This window comes from Camelus bactrianus, chromosome 6 (assembly GCF_048773025.1).
Source record: "Camelus bactrianus isolate YW-2024 breed Bactrian camel chromosome 6, ASM4877302v1, whole genome shotgun sequence".
In the NCBI taxonomy this organism is placed as follows: Eukaryota; Metazoa; Chordata; class Mammalia; order Artiodactyla; family Camelidae; genus Camelus; species Camelus bactrianus.
Genome location: NC_133544.1, coordinates 25,052,671 through 25,068,217, shown reverse-complemented (window position 1 = coordinate 25,068,217; position 15,547 = coordinate 25,052,671). Strand labels below are relative to the sequence as shown.

The following is a 15,547-nucleotide window of genomic DNA, read 5'->3' as shown; positions in this document are numbered from 1 at the left end:
AGGTTGCTTCCATATTTTGGCAATTGTAAATAATGCTTTTATGAACATTGGGGTGTATGTATCTTTTCCAATTAGTATTTTTGTTTTTGTTTTGGATATATACCTAGGAGTGGAATTCCTGAGTCAAATGAAAATTCTGTTTTCAGTTTTTTGAGAATCCTCTATATTGTTTTCCATAGTGGCTGCACCAATTTACATTCCCACCAACAGTGTACTAGGGTTCCGTTTTCTCCACATCCTTGCTAACATTTGTTATTTGTGTTCTTTTTGATCATGGCCATTCTGACAGGTGTGAGGTGATATCTCATTGTGGTTTTGATTTGCATTTCCCTGATGATTTGTGATGCAGAGCATCTTTTCATGTGCCAGTTGGCCATCTGCATTTCCTCTGGAAAAATATCTTCAGTTCTTCTGCCCATTTTTCACTTGGGTTGTTTGTGTTTTGATGTTGAGTTGTCTGAGCTGTTTATATAAATTGGATATTAATCCCTTATTGGTCATATCATTTGCAAATATTTTCTTCCATTCAGTAGGTTGTCTGTACTGTCCATATTTTATAGGCTTTTGTCTACCAAACATATTTTAGTCAGATAGTATGGTCTTATCATAGATTTGGAAGAGCTTTTAAAAATAGCTCATGGTATCAATGGACAAATGGATAAACAGATGTTGGTATATCCACATGATGGAATATTATTCAGCCATAAAAAGAAATAAGCACTGCTAAATGCTGCAGTGTGGATGCATCTTGAAAACTTCATGCTAACTGAAAGAAGCCAGACACAAATGGTCACATATTGTATGATTCCATTTATATGAAATGTTCATAATAGGTAAATCCTTAGGGAAAGAACTCAGCTTGGTGGTTGCCAGGGGCAGGAGGGGCAGGAGTGGAGAGCAGCTACTTAATGAGTATGGGGTTCATTTTGGGGGTGATGACAATGTTTTGGAACTAGATAGAGGTGGTGGTTGCACAACATTATAACGCACTATTTGCCCCTGAATTATTCACTTAAAATGGTTAATTTTATGTAATGAGAATTTCATCTCAATAAAAAAATAGCTCATGGCCCCCCACCCCTCTGATGCTGTTAGGAACTCCAATTAAGACCCCAGTTAGAAACCAGCAATCCTTTCAAGTTCACAAAGAAGAAGCCTTGGGAGGTGGGATGGAGAGAGGCTCTCCGAGGGTGACAGAGCTAGTCCCAGCTGGAATAGAGCCAGAATGCAAGTCCCTCTCACAGAGCAGATCTTTATTGAGAACCAGTCCCTGTTCTAAGCACTGAGGCTTCAGTCAGCCATGAATAAGACCTAAAGTCCGTTTTCATGGAGTTCGCATTCTGATGGGGGAAGGCTGACAAACACACAGGTAATAAAATGCAGGGAGAGAGTAGGAAGGAAGACAAAGCAGATAAACGGTAGGGGTGAGGCAGCTAGGAAGGGCCTCTAGGATAAAGTGACATTTGAGCAAGCAATGTAGAGCGAGTATCTGGAGAGCTTCTGGTGGAAGGACCAGGACCAGCAGGTGCAGAGGTTTGGTGTTTTCAAGGACCAGGAAGGAGGCAGTCTCTGTTTGCCTCACTTCTGAAGAAGAGACTCATTCTGCTCTAGGGAACATGGTAGACTGTTCTATGCTTAATAGATACTCAGCCAATATTGAACTGATGCTCAATATTGGAAGTTGGGAGGCTGAGCAGAGTCTGGGGCAGGGGTTGGAGCTACACAGGTTTCTGGCTGGTGGAGAGGTCAGGGCAGTTGCCATCTGCCCAACCTGGTGCCTGGCCCATGACCCCTGCAAGGGGAGCTCCTGGCAGGCGGCTCCCTGAGGCTTCCTGAGTGAACTCCTGGTGGGTGGGGGAGTGGTGGTGTTCAAGCAGCTCTGAGTCAGGCAGCTCTGCCAGGATGATGGTCTTTAATTGGCTTCTCTGTGTGTGGAATCCTCCATGTGCCACCCCAGGGAGGTGGTGCAGCTGGAGAGAACTGCTCATCACCTCTCCGCCTGCAGGCTTTGGTGGGGCGTGGAAGGAGCGGGGCTGGAGCTGGTAGGGGGGTTGGAGGGGGCTCTGAGTTAAGGTGGGGCTCCCCTGCTGAGCAAAGGGCTGGTACGTTCTGAGGTGATTTCTTGCTCGAACATCTAGACACAGCTCCTGTCCAAGTTGGGGTAGAGAATAAAATAAGAATTGTTTCAGGCAAGAGTGGAGGCTGTTCCCTGATCCCTCATCATTATTTTACTTTCTGAATCACCCTTGCTGGGTCAGTGGGGTTTGGGGTCCAGACGGTTATTTAAAGACTGAAAACTTGGCAATTAATTGTAAGGCTCCCCAGTTTCCCAGCTAGTTAGGCGATTTACTTTATCTCTTTGAGCCTCGGTTTTCCATCTGTAAAATATGGGTTATACAAAAAGAATGAGCCCAGTAACCGGCACATGGGGGCACTCGGCAGTCCAAGCCTAAACCCTGAATTTGCCTTTCAATTTCTATCTGAGGTTGAGAACATCCCTGCTTCACCCCACCTGAGCAAGCAGCTCTCCATGGGGACTTCTGACTCCAGTGCCATTTCTCCTAGCTCCCTTTGGCAACACACAGGTCACCTGCTTGGGCAGGGTGGCAGCTGACCTGTCCCCCAGGCATGGGGCAGCATTTTGGGGAAAGGTATAGAAGCAAGGACTTGCCTTCGTGCCACAGAGGCATGCTTCCTGTGTCTCTAGCTGGATACCTGCCACCACCCCAACCCCATGCATGAACCCCTCCCCAGGTCCCGGTGGTCTTGTTTTCCAAGATTCCTGCTCCCTCTCTAGGGACCTGAATAAGCTGTGGATTCCTATGGCTCTGCCCTCACCCCTCATAGGCCACGCAGAAGAGGGCCAGAGACTATTCCGGTCTTCTCCATCCACCAGGTGGCTTGAAAGTTGCTGGGCATGTTTACTGGGCTTCTTGGGTTACAGGGAGCAAATATTCCTTAAAATATGTTGATGGTTAAACATGTGGTCCTCTCTCCATGACCCTAAACCCTGCCCAGTATCATTTAGGGAAGGGAAAAGGAAAGAATCAATGGGAAAATTTGGGGGGCAGAAATGTGACTCTGGTGACATCAGACTTGGGCAAGATAGGGTAATGATCCAGGCATTTTGGGGGGAACCTCCATACTGTTTTCCATAGTGGATGCACCAATTTACATTCCTACCAACAGTGTCCTAGGCTTCTGTTTTCTCCACATCCTCGCTAACATTTGTTATTTGTGGTCTTTTTGATGATAGCCATTCTGACAGGTGTGAGGTGATATAGCATTGTGGTTTTGATTTGCATGACAGTGAATTTGTTTTTGTTTGCTTAAGTTGTCATCTACCTGGGCATTGGGGTTACAGTGGAGGGAGACAGATATTAATCTACTACTCAGAGAAATAAATATACAATTGCAATGGGGATCTGGGCTTTGAAAAAAGGGAACGTGGGGCTTGGGGAATGCACAGTTTTGGGAATAGACCCAGCCAGGCTGGTGACAGAGGGCTTCCTGGAGAAAGTGATTTCAGAACCAAGATTTAGAGGGTGAATAGGAGTTAATTAGTCCAAGAAAGGAGGAAGCATTTCAAGTAGAGGGACTAGCAGAGACCCTGCAAGTGTGAAGGGCTGACTCTACCAGATTTGCCTTCAGAAAATTCACTTTCGATAAAGAGAGGTCATTTGGGAGGCTTTTTTTTCCCCATTAAAATCATCTTTGAAAAGAGACTGAACAGATTTATAATAGTATTAGAGTATTTCTTTAGCATAGTAATTATTACTTTTCCCAATCTTTTAAAAAATTATGGTAAAAAAGCCACATAACATAAAATTTACCATTTTTCCATTTTTAAGTGTACAGTTCAATAGTGTTAAGTATATTCACAGTGTAGTACAACTGATCTCCAGAACATTTTCATCTTGCAAAACTGAACCTCTGTCCCATTAACTAATAACTCCCCATTTCCACTTCTCCACAGACCCTGGCAACCACCACTCTGCTTTCTGTTTCTGTGAATTTGTTCTAGGTACCTCCCAGAAGTGGAATCATATGGGATTTGTCTCTTTGTGACTGGCTTTTTTCACTTAGCATAATATCCTCAAGTTGTAGCAGGTGACAAGACATCTAGGAGGCTTTTGCAGGACCCTGAGTGAGAGCTGATGGGGGCTGGGACTAGGGCTTGGCAACGAAGAGGCGAGAAGTGGATGGGATCACGGAGATTGAGGAGAGGTAGAGTCACAGGATTCTGTGAAGGTTGGGAAGGTGGTAAGGTCAGGTGAGGTGGTGCTCCTGCTTTTGGCCTTGGACTTCAGAGGGGGCTGTGGCCAGTCCAGTGGCACTCAGACTTGTGGGCTTCTTTGGAGGATGGGGGTGGGGTGTGATGCAGGGGCTGAGTTGTGAGCAGAGGAAACTGAGAAAGAATCTCTTTACTGTCCTCAGCCCAGAGCCTCGTGGGGACCAGAGGGGACAAGGAACCAGCAACCACTCTGGCTTCTTGGCCACCTTATTTATATCTTCCTACAGAGCACAGATCTTGCTGCATCGGAAGGATGGGTCTCTATGGCATCCCAGATGGAAGGCAGGAGGACACATCTAAGAGTTCTGCCCTCTGTCCCTCCCTATTCATAAACCATGAGGCTGAGCACCGCAAGGGTCCACCCTGCTGTCCCTGGTTTGTTTCGTTCTCCTTGGAATGGTATAGCCCTTCTGGCGCAGAGACCCCCCTCGCTACTCCCATCTCCCCCAAGAAGTGGTTGTTCTCCCCTCTGAGAGATAAATTGCCTAGGAAAGAATCTTGACCCTGACCCTCTCCAGCTCTGTAGCAAGTCATTTTTTCCCCCAGTGATATGCTCGGAGAGCCCAGGTTGAACGTTTACAGAGAGCAGGCCGGGCACCAGACCCAGCGAGGCCGAGACAGAAGCAGGCCCCCCCTCGGAGGAGCAAAGGGCTGTAGATGTGGCCATGATATAAGTGTAAACAGTTGTGGTGGTGGCTCATGAAGAAAGGTGGTTAGTTCCACTTGGTTTTGGTGTGAGGCAGTGGGAAAGAGTTGTCAGAAAGCGCTAGAGAAGATGTGATTTTCTAGGACTGTGTCTTGGAAGATTTCTATCAGCTTGGATGAAAAATTCAGGAAGTGGATCAGACATGGGAATTCCCAGCAGGGAGACACCCGAAACAGGCTCGTGCATTCAGCTTGTTATCAGCAGGCATCTGCCGAGAGAAGTCAGCTGGGTCTCCACACACCACGATGTGGCTTTAGTCTCTCTGGCTGTGGAAGGGGTGGGGGTGGAGGGAGGTGAGGAACTTCCAGCAGAGAAGCCATTAGGGTGGTGGTCAACTGGAGATAAGTAAAAATATTTTCCATATAACACTTACTTGACCCCCAGGGCTGTTGTAGAAGCCATACATGTATGAATTTATGTAATAATAACATGAACCCTACACAGTAGTCACCACCATGGTGTCCATTTTCCAGGTGGGAAAACACCCAGAGTTGCACAGAGCAGGGGATAGGATTTGAACCAGGCAGTCTGGCTCTAGACTCTGTGCTTTCAACCACTGTGTTAGGCTGTGCCTCCCAGCCAGCTCTGAGCAGAAGCATTAGGAGACCAAGGAGGGAAAATGGCCTGGAGCGGGCCTCAGATGAGATGTGGGTGGAAGCTAGGGTGAAGCCATGACAGGTGCCCAGATGCTGCGGTACCATTCACTGAGCTGCCTTCACTGAACTGTGGAACCAGGAAGAAAGAGAGACTTGCTGGCCTCGTTCTCTCTATCTGTAAAATGGGGACAGGAATACCCGTCTCAATGGTATAGAGCCTGCATGGAGGTCATTTATATGCACTAAAGGTGCTCTGTCAACATAGCTTGCCTCTGCCGCCTCACTCCTGGCCCTGCCCACTATTGCAAATGTGCCTGTTGTCCCCTCTGTCCCCTTCCTGGCCACCTCTGGGGGCACCCTGCCCTCTGGGAATTTCTTTTTCTGTCATTTTCTCATGGAGCTAGAAGTGGCTTTGAAGCCTGCCCGGCTCTTTAGAGAGAGAGAGGTAAGAGTAGTTCAAGGGATGTAGGTTGGAAGTATTTGAAAATGCAGATGGGCCGCACGAGTACCTTTTATTTCTGTTCAGAACATCTGCGTGTCTCTGTGGTCCCCCCACGCCCCAGAGTAATACCTCCCCTCACCCCGTTGCAGAGAGGATGTGAGAGCGCCCACAGTGGGAGGGGGGCTGCTGTGAGCTCAGGGCAAGGGAGGCTAGGCAAATCTGTCACCCACCCGCCCCACCCTGCCATGCCACCAAAATAGAAGGGCCAAGGGGTCAGCCCCAGGGAGGGGCTGGCCGGGAGAGCCTCTGACGCAGGAAACAGCCTGGGAGGGAGGCTGAGGGAAGCAGTTTGTTAATATTCACAGCGGAGGCAGCAGTCTTCTCTAGGTTTTCAGTGTTTCCGCAGCAGGCAGAGACATCAGCAACCTCACTCAGCAACGCCAGGGCCTGGGAGGCGAGGCCTGGGTTTGGCTCATAAATCCCTGGGTGACATTGGGCATCTCACCTCCATCTCTGGGCCTTGGTTGTCTTTTCTGTAGCATCAGGGACTGTGATTAGATCACCTTCCAGGTTCCTTCCTTCTGTAGCATTTGGGATTCACATCCTCAACAACTTGGCCACTGACCCCTGCCTCGGCAAACCCCCTTCCCATCCTCTGCGTGGCACTCAGGCTTGGCTAGACCCAGGAAATGTGCTAGGAATGTCTCTGGACCAGCAGGGATGCAAAGGCAGACTGAGGAATGGTGGGCTTGACTAGAGCCCGCTCCCCGGGAGCATCCTTAGGAGAGGGGCTGTGGGCACACATATGATGTCTTTGTGGGACATCTGAGGTATTTAACAGTCAGGGCAGCTCAGGTGGGGACTGATGCACTTGGGGGAGGGGGCAGCTATGTGCTGTTAACCCTTTGGTTCCTGGGGGATGGCTGAGTGTCCCGGGGGGAGTGGCCAGGGAGGTAGGAAAGGAAAATAATTGGGGGGCTTGGGGCAGGGCCTGTTTATCAACTGTTAGGAAAATGTTTCAGCATTTTGACAACCCGTGTGACTGTATCAATGACCCACTGTCTCTCAACCCTGTCTGTGGGGAGGGAGGGACACGGAAGACTGCTGGGCCCCTGGGAGCCGATTTCTAGCCATTTCCACCACTCAGTGTAGATGGCGGGTTACTGTTCCCACTTGGCCCTGTGTCCCAAACCCCCCGGCCTGCCACCTCAAGGGTACCCCCTCTCCTCCTGCCCTTGGGTACAGTGAAGGGGGTCTTCCACTCCCAACTCTTTCCACCCAGCATTTTAGCCCAGCAGCTGCCCTGGACCACTCGGCTTCTGCTTCTTTTCTGTCTGCCTCACTCAGCCATCCTCCCTCCCTGACTCAGGGCCTGTTTGGTCCCCACCCTCATATCCCCCATCCCCCAGGTGATGACCTTTCCCATCTCATTCTGCCTGGCCAATGGGGGAGAAAGTTGAGCTGGGGTTGCAGGCTGGGGGTAGGGGGAGCAGGTACAATTTAAGGGCAGCTGGTGGAGGAAGATCCCGGATTCCTGGTAGAGGGCCCCAGCTCTACCCACTGCCCCAACTTCCCTATGCAGCAATTTCGGTTTCTATTTTAAACAGTTTGGGTTGGTTGCTTCCCTGCCTTCCTGCTGGGTGTTTATAGTGAGGAAAATAATTGGTAATATCTGCACAGATGTGCTGGCACTGCAGCTCATCACAGGCACCTATACCCAGGGGACCCTCCCTGCCCCAGCTTCTCTCTGCCAGCCCGAGGAACCAGCAGAAGCGGGGAATCCGCAAGCCCCCTGCCTCCCTGGAGCCTCAGGCAGTGAGGCACAGGCAGAGCTGGGAAGCAGGAGGCCTAAAAGTGCCCCAGGCATGCCCAGAGGCAGGCCTCAGCATGACAGGGAGGGGGCCCTTCCCGAGTGGCAGGGACTGATCAGGACAAGCCCAGGCTCCACAGGCTGGGCCCTTCTGAGGGGGCTGGGGAGGGAAGCCCCTAGGAGCTCCGTTTCTGATTCCATTTTCTCCTGCAGAGCCTCAATTTGCAGCTCGGGGTAGGGGAGGCAGGTGAGGAGCGTGAGGAGCAGGACGAGGGTTGAACATAGGAAGCCATTTGGGCTTTCTCCCTTCTCTCAAGGCCTTGAGCAGCATTCTGGAGGGCTGGAGAGGGAATGGGAGCTGTGGGGGCTGTGAGGCATCCTGCCCAGTCTGAGCAGGGCCTGGACTGGAGTGTGTGCTGCCCACGGCCCACTCCAGGGCACAGACAGGCTGGGGATCGGGAGACTGCAATGCAGTCGGGGCTGGGTGGGGCTCCTCAGCCACCATGTCTCCTGTTTCACCCCGGCGCGTGCATGTACTGCATGTGTGGACACATGCAAGTGTGTGCACGCAGCATTTGTGCATGTGTGCATGGAGTGCGTGGCTGTGTGCCTGTGCCCGTGTGTATGTGTGTAGGTGCGGGCAGGTATATGCTGCATAGACATGTACACGTGTGCGTGTCTGTGTCTTGGTTTGGGTTCCCCCAGAAGCCGACTCTGAGACAAGGGTTCCATTGTAGGTGGTTTATTGGGAGCTGATCCCAGGAAGCATGGCGGGGAAGTGAAAAAGAAAATTGGGAGAGAAAGGCAGCCAGTGAGAGACATGCTCTTAAGCAAATCACCACTGCAGGCAACTGAAGCTGTCTCACTGGGGAACCCCGAGAGTGTGTCAAACATGACTAGTGTCCTCCCATCCAGAGGGGCAGGGAATCTGGGTATTTGTCCACCAGCTCCCATCCATCAGTGGTTGAAGGCACTTTTGGCTTGTACTGCCTGTGGGCCAAGGGTCACAGAGTTCCCAGGAAGCAGCCTTCAGTGTGGGGTGGTAATGCAGAGGGGATCTAGGTGGCACCACTGAGTCTGCGCTTCTGCTGCTGCGCGGTGGGTGCTGTGCTGTGCTGCTCAGGCCCCCACAGGAACGACGGGCTGAGTCCTGCAGTTGTTGCAGGTGCTGTCAGTAAACAGTCTTCTGGGCAAACCTACCTTGGAAACTGTCCCATCTGAAGAAAGCCACCTTGCCTGACGTCACACTCCTTTTCTGAGTGGCCCACATCCAGTGACTGATTGATAAACAGGTATAAAAGCCTGACCCTTTGTCCCCACTTAGGTTAACTCTGAAGAGCATCTTGGTGCTAGTCCCCACCTTGGGTTGGCCCAGACTGTCATTTGGGCCTGCATCACAGCCTGGCCTCCCCGCTGTTGAGCTCTGCCTTCTGTTCCCTTCCTTAAACGTTATCCCAAGAGCAGCCTTAATGTACCGCACTAATCTCTCTGAGTGGTACCCAGCCCACGCAGTATGTGTGTGTGTGCGTAGTTCTGTCTTACAAGTAGGCACATATGGGTGTGGGTGTGTTAAGGCCCTCCATGCAGTGACCTAGAGGCCGGGCTGGTCCCTCTGCCAGCCCAGGCAGGCTCCTGGGGGCCCGGGACCGAGAGGCTATTGGGGATTTCATGTTGAGGCTGGGGTCTGAGGCAGGCAGAGATGGTTTCCTCCCCACACCACCTGTGAGCAGCCCCCAGTAGGGAGATATGAGGGACTCGAGAGAGGCCATCAGGGTATTGGGGCTCCTTGGTGCTCCAGGCAGCTCAGTAAAGCCTCAGTCACCCTGGCTCACATTCCTTCCTCCTGACCTCCAAGGCTCTCAAGTCTAGAAGGGCTCTTTCTTCAGCATGGACCTTGCCTTGCCTTGCAGAATCAAATAGATGCCATCACCCTGCATCCAGGCTACTCCAAGCAGAGAAGTCCTCCAAGCCAGAGTGGCTACTCCTCCTCCTAAGACCTGGATGTGGGCGTGTCCTCTCAAGAAGGCTCCTGGGGGCCAGGAGGGCTTGAGGATGGAGGTCAGCCTTGCGGAAAGAATGGAACACAGTTGAGGTGGAGGCAGGCAAAGGACAGTAAGAGGCCCAGCGGGCACCAGGTGTTACATAAATGTTTATTACAAGGATAAATATATACAATAATGGGACATTAAAACTGCTGATCCTGGGCCTGTGAGACCAAGGGGTGCAGGGAGTGGAGGGCTGGGTAACTCCTAGGGTTGGGGAGATGGTGGGACAAGATGGTGGATCCATAGCTCCAAGCTCTGGATGGGGCCTGGGAATGACCAGATCCCCAGATTGTGCACAATGAAATCCTATAGCTTGAACCCCAATGAACCTGCCCTCCCAATGCGCTTCCCTCTTGCCTGCCTGGATGTTCCCTAGTGGCTGAGGATGTTGAGTGCAGCTCTGAGCAGGGGTGCCAGTGAAGAAGCTTCAAGGCTGACCAGGAGTCCACTGCTGACCTCCGAGGAATCAGAGGTCAGAAACCTCATTGGCCTTTCAGAGGAAGGCCTGACCTTCTTCTCCTTTGAGTTTGGCTCCAGCCTGCATGCTGTAGGCATAATCCAAATAGCGTGGAATGCCCCTCCTTGGGAGGTTTCTGCCATATCCCTACCCACGAATACTAAGAGTTATCCCTTAGTATCCCTTAGATACATTCTCCTCACTCTTGCTCACCTCCTCTAGGAAGCCTTCCTGGGCTGCTCAGCTGCCATGCCAGGCCTGCGTCCCTCCCCTCATCTACACTCACTGCTCAGGATGAGAGCTGCATTCCCACAGGGCTGGACTGAGGGCCCTGCTCTTAGTGGCTGCTGGGCTGATGGCACTCTCTCGCTATCTACTTGGGATGGTGCCAGCTCAGAGACCCCCAGGAGGAGCCCAGGAAAAGATGATGGGGGCAGGGAACAGGGGCAGAGTGGGGAGCTCTGTGTGGTCCAGCAATATTTCAGGGCTCTCCTGGCTCTCTATCACGTCTACCTTTCGTCCCTGCACAGAGAAGCTCCAAGAACCTACCCTTGGTGCAAAGTTTACATGCCTGAGACACCCCTTCTTTACCTAGAATCTACACTGTCTTACAAGCCCACAGGAGATATGAGCCCCCTCCAGAATCAGAAAGACCAAAGGGTCCCTATGTTTCTGTGTATTTCCCTCTTGGCTGGCCGAGGCCAGCCAAGAGTTGGGGAAGTTCAGGTGGTCCCCTGGTGGAGACTCCTCTGGGCTGAAAGGGCTGGGTCAGGTCCTCTGCCCTCTATGCAGCCCTTTCCTTCCCTGTAATCTGTTCTTTCTCTGAGGAGAGGTTAGGTAGTGGGCTGCCTGTAGGGCAGACCCTTTAGGGAATGAGCAGAATGGGGTGAGCTCCCAGCCAGAGGCAGGGTCTGCTTGAAGGGCCTGGTGGGCAGCCTACCCTCTCCTGCTTCCCAACATGGCCTGGCCTGGAGAGGGTGCCCTTGGCCCTGCTCTGGGCTGGTTGCAATGGGTAAGAATTGAAGGTTGTGCCCCACAGGCTGCAGCCTGGGAGGCCTCCTCCTGACAAGACACCCTCATCGGTTGTCTGCAGGGGCCAGGGCTTCCCAGAGAGTCTGCAACCCCGAGCCCCCTACCTCCTCGGGCAGAGCAGTGGGGTCAGGATGCCAGGCCTTCCTGGCCACTAGCTATGGCCATTCTGGGACATGTAAGCTGCCAGAGCCACCACCACGGCCACATAAAGACCAGTTCCTACAGCGATGGAGAGTGTGGCCAGGAAGAGGGCCCGGCGGGAGGTGGTGCTGGCCAAGCGGAAGTCCCCCTTAGAGATGGCCTTGCTGGTCTAGGGAGAGAGAGACACTGATGAAAGGGAGCATCACCATGGCCAGCAAAACAGCCCCAGCCCACCAGGCCCCTGGCCCCAGGCCCCTCAGGGGAGGGGAGAGGCCAGAGCAGAAGCCCTGGGCCCCACTGGCTCTTACCCCCTGGGAAAAGTAGAAGGCGGCAATGCCCAGTGGCCAGAAGCAGCAGAGCATGGAGAAGATAGTGAGACCCAAGTGGTCCCTGGGAGGCAGCGTAAGGAAGTTGTCTTCACTTTCACTCTCTGTCGAGGTTGCATCACTCTGTAAAACATGAGTGGGCTTCTGTGACCTGGCCTAGGATCACCCACTGGCAGCGAGTCTCAACTTCCATTGGTGGGAGTGTGGGTTGGACCCAGCACTCTGCCAAAAGCCTTGACAATGGCCCAGTGCTTCCACCCTTAGGAATTTACTACCAGGAAAGAATACAAGTATACACATACAGGAATGTTCATCTTAGGAGAGTAATTGTGAAGGATTAGAAAAAAATCTCAGTGCCAAATGACTAGGAGATTGAGTTAGTAAGTGATAGAAGAATTTACAGTGGGATACTATGTAACCCTTAAAAACCACCTTGAAGAAAAAAGTTACGTGGAGCAATACGGAAATTTGCTGCTTAAAGAGGAGCATTTGGTAATAGAACTATGTATAGCAACATCTCTTTTGGAGAGTAGGGTAGGAAAAAAAATATGAATAAAAAGGGCTAGAGGATCATCCACTGAAATAATAGTGATCTCTGAGTGGTTTTCTGTATTGAGTTTAAATTACTTATATAATTAAAAAACAAAGAACAACGTGAATTTCCTCAAAGACTAAATGTCCATCGATGGATGGATGAATGGATAAAGACAATGTGACCGATGTATCTACCTCTATATGCACAATGGAATATTATTCAGCCATAAAAAGAAAGAAAGCCTGCCATTTGTGACAACATGATTCTTGCTGCTTTGTGCTAAACAAGTCAGACAGAGAACAACAAATGCCATATGATTTCACTTATATGTGGGATCTAAAGAAGCTGAACTCATTGAAACAGAGAATAGATTGGTGGTTGCTAGGGGCTGGGGAGTGGGGGAAATAAGGAGATGTTAATGAGTACAAACTTCGAGTTATAAGAGGAATAAGTTCTGGGGATCTAATGTACAGCATGGTGTCTGTTAACAATAATGTATTGCATACTTGAAAGTTTCTAAGAGAGTCAATCTTAAATGTTTTCACTGTAACAACAACAGCAAAATGGTAATTTTGTGAGGTGAAGGACGTGTTAACTAACCTTATCGTGGTAAACTTTTTGCAATATGTACGTGAATCAAATCATCACATTATATACCTTAAACTTACAAGTTACATATCAATTGTATCTCAATAAAGCTGGAGAAAAACAAGAACAAAAATGCTATTAAAATTAAAGAGTCATAATCTTTGAAAATTGTGAATCACTATGTTGTACACCTGAAACTTATATAATATTGTTAATCAATTATACTTCAATAGAAAGATACTCTAAAAAAAATCCTAATGCAATAAACATTAAAAAAAAAATTAGTCAGCCCAAGCTAGTGTTTTCGAAGCGTGGACAGCACCTGTGTCAGAAGTGCCTTTTCTTTGATGACATGCAGATTCATGGGCCTGAGCCAGGCCTATGGAATCTCAACACCCAGAGGCGGGCCTGAGAATCTGCATTTTAAACACATGGACTCACCTCCTCCTCCTCCTGGTCATCCTCTTGGCCTTGCAACTCCTCTTGAACCCCATAGGACACAGTCTGGATGGTGACATCCTCTTCTGCTGGGCCAGCTTCTGTGGACTGCTCCGTAGGCCCAGCCTGGGGCTCCCTGCTCTCTGTGAAGCTGGTCTCACAGCTGCCTTCCCTGGGCTCCTTGACCTTGTCCCTCCCTAGGAGGCAGCTGGGCCTGTACCAGGCCTCCACAGCCAGCTGCAGGGACCCTGGGTCCAGGAGCTGGTGGGCATGAGCAGGGCCAGCACTGCCCAGGAGGTAGGAGTAGATCTTCTCCTGGCACGGCCAGTGGGGAGAAGCCTCGGGATAGGGGTAGGAGCCAGGGAGGTGCGCGGGGTTCTGAGGCAGCAGTGGATTCTGTAGCTCACTCAGACTCTCCATGGTTCTGGGGGCAGTTCCGGGGAGGGGAACCCCAGAGCCCCGAGACTTGATGGCCAGCTGAGCAGTCCTCAGAGAGCCTGCTGGGAGAGCAAGACAGACTGACACTGAGGCCGGGATGCTGGAGGCAGGGCTGGAAGTGGTCAAGAGCACAGGCTCTGTGGTCTGACCTGCCTCAGACCCCGCCTTTACCACCAGCCAACCGCGGGGCCTCAAGCTGGCTGCTCAACTTCTCAGAGCCTCCGTTTCTTTGTCTGTGAATCAGGGAGAGCAGCAGTACTTACCTCATAGAGCTGCTTCATTCATTTATCCACGCAACACAGTTATGGAGCATTAGTGATGGTCAGGTACTGTGCAGATGCTGGGGATGCGATGGTCAGAAAGGCAGGAAGTGAGGAGAGGAAGAAGGATGCAGACTTGTCTTCCCGGAGCTTACAGTCTGGTGAAGACACCTGCCCTGAAGAAGTATAGCAGAGGGTGTAAGAATGGACAATGGATAGAACTGACATAGAGGCGCAGGGGAGGGTTTGGAGCTGGGATCTGAGGGAAGAAGACGAGTTGACAAGATGAGGGGGGAAGGAACATATTTCCTGAAGAGGCCGGACAAAGGATGGTAGGTTTGGGAGCCTAGGGGAAGGCTGGTGTGGCTCAGGGTACAGAGATGTGAGACGGAGCGTGGGGTCAGACCGTGCAGCCCTGTTTAGGCCTAAGGGGCCTTCAGGGTTCTTGGCAGGGGTGATAGGATGAGATCTGGGTCCTGAAGCTTTATCCCATGACTGTGTGTGGGGAGTGCCCTGGAGAGGGCTGACCATGACGCCACGCTTTGCCATGGCTTCAGGTAAGCTGAGGACAACTAAGACTCAACAGTAAGGCAGATGGAGAAAAGGGGGGAGAATGTCTTGGGAGATATTAACAGGACTTGGTAGCAGGTGGGATTTTGGGTTGAGGGAAGATCTGTTTTAAGGTTGGATGGGATCACGCTTAGCTCCTAGCACGGCACAGGCCACATGGTCACAGAAGTCAGCTCTTCCTGGGTGAGGATGCTTCTCCCCAGGTATGGCCTTAGAGGGATGCACTTTGGCTAATCTCACTTCTAAGGCAAATTGTGGGAAATGGGGCAAGTCCTCCTGGGTGCTGAGGTCTGGACTTGCACATGCCAACTGGAAGTGTAGACACACCCAAGGGCTGCCTCTTCCTCCTTCAGCCAGCCCTGAGCACCCACTATGTGCCCTTCCCAAGAGTATAGCAGATGCCCAGGGCTGGCTGAAGGAGGAAGAGGCAGCCTTTGAATGTGTCTACAACAAATCCACAATCGGGGCGTGGCAGGTAGAAGTGGGGTCTGCAGAAAGAGTAGGGGCAGGCCAGGTGGCTTGAGAAGCCCTGATCTCCAGGAAGATCATCTGTAAAGTGCAGTCGACAATCCCTGCCCACAAGGTGTTTTGTATTTTGTTTTAAATGGAGAAGTACTGGGGATTGAACCCAGGACCTCATGCATGCATGCACACTACCACTGAGCTATATCCCCTCTCCCCTACTAGATTGTTTTGAGGGTCGAAAGAGATGGCTGAGATGCAAGTATGTTGTAGATTGTAAGTGGGAGGGGCTGCTGTGCTTATTTCTGGGCTTCATAACTTGTCTTCACCCCGTCCCTGACCAGGGCCATTTCTGGCCTTCTTTCAGGTGCTCTGCTAACAGTAAAAGGAAAACTGGGGGAGATATT

The 15,547-nt window shown here is 51.1% G+C and overlaps 1 protein-coding gene across 8 annotated transcripts in view; it reads right to left on the bottom strand.

Moving 5' to 3' along the window:
* Positions 1 to 8,200: 8,200 nt before the first annotated feature.
* The window catches only part of SYNDIG1L (synapse differentiation inducing 1 like), a 54,832-nt gene continuing 47,485 nt past the window's right edge, over positions 8,201 to 15,547 (bottom strand). For 5 of the 8 annotated variants that reach the window (XM_074365247.1, XM_074365249.1, XM_074365250.1 and 2 more), the window contains 4 exons: positions 14,112 to 14,284; positions 13,414 to 13,910; positions 11,832 to 11,972; positions 9,985 to 11,692 (listed from right to left, as the gene is read on the bottom strand). In XM_074365247.1, the coding sequence (XP_074221348.1) occupies positions 11,534 to 11,692; positions 11,832 to 11,972; positions 13,414 to 13,830 (717 nt within the window). In that variant the 5' untranslated portion in view covers positions 13,831 to 13,910; positions 14,112 to 14,284 and the 3' untranslated portion in view covers positions 9,985 to 11,533. Of the gene's footprint in view, positions 9,913 to 9,984; positions 11,693 to 11,831; positions 11,973 to 13,413; positions 13,911 to 14,111; positions 14,285 to 15,547 lie in introns of those variants that run through there. The other 3 variants (XM_074365254.1, XM_074365255.1, XM_074365251.1) reach the window with 3 other exon arrangements.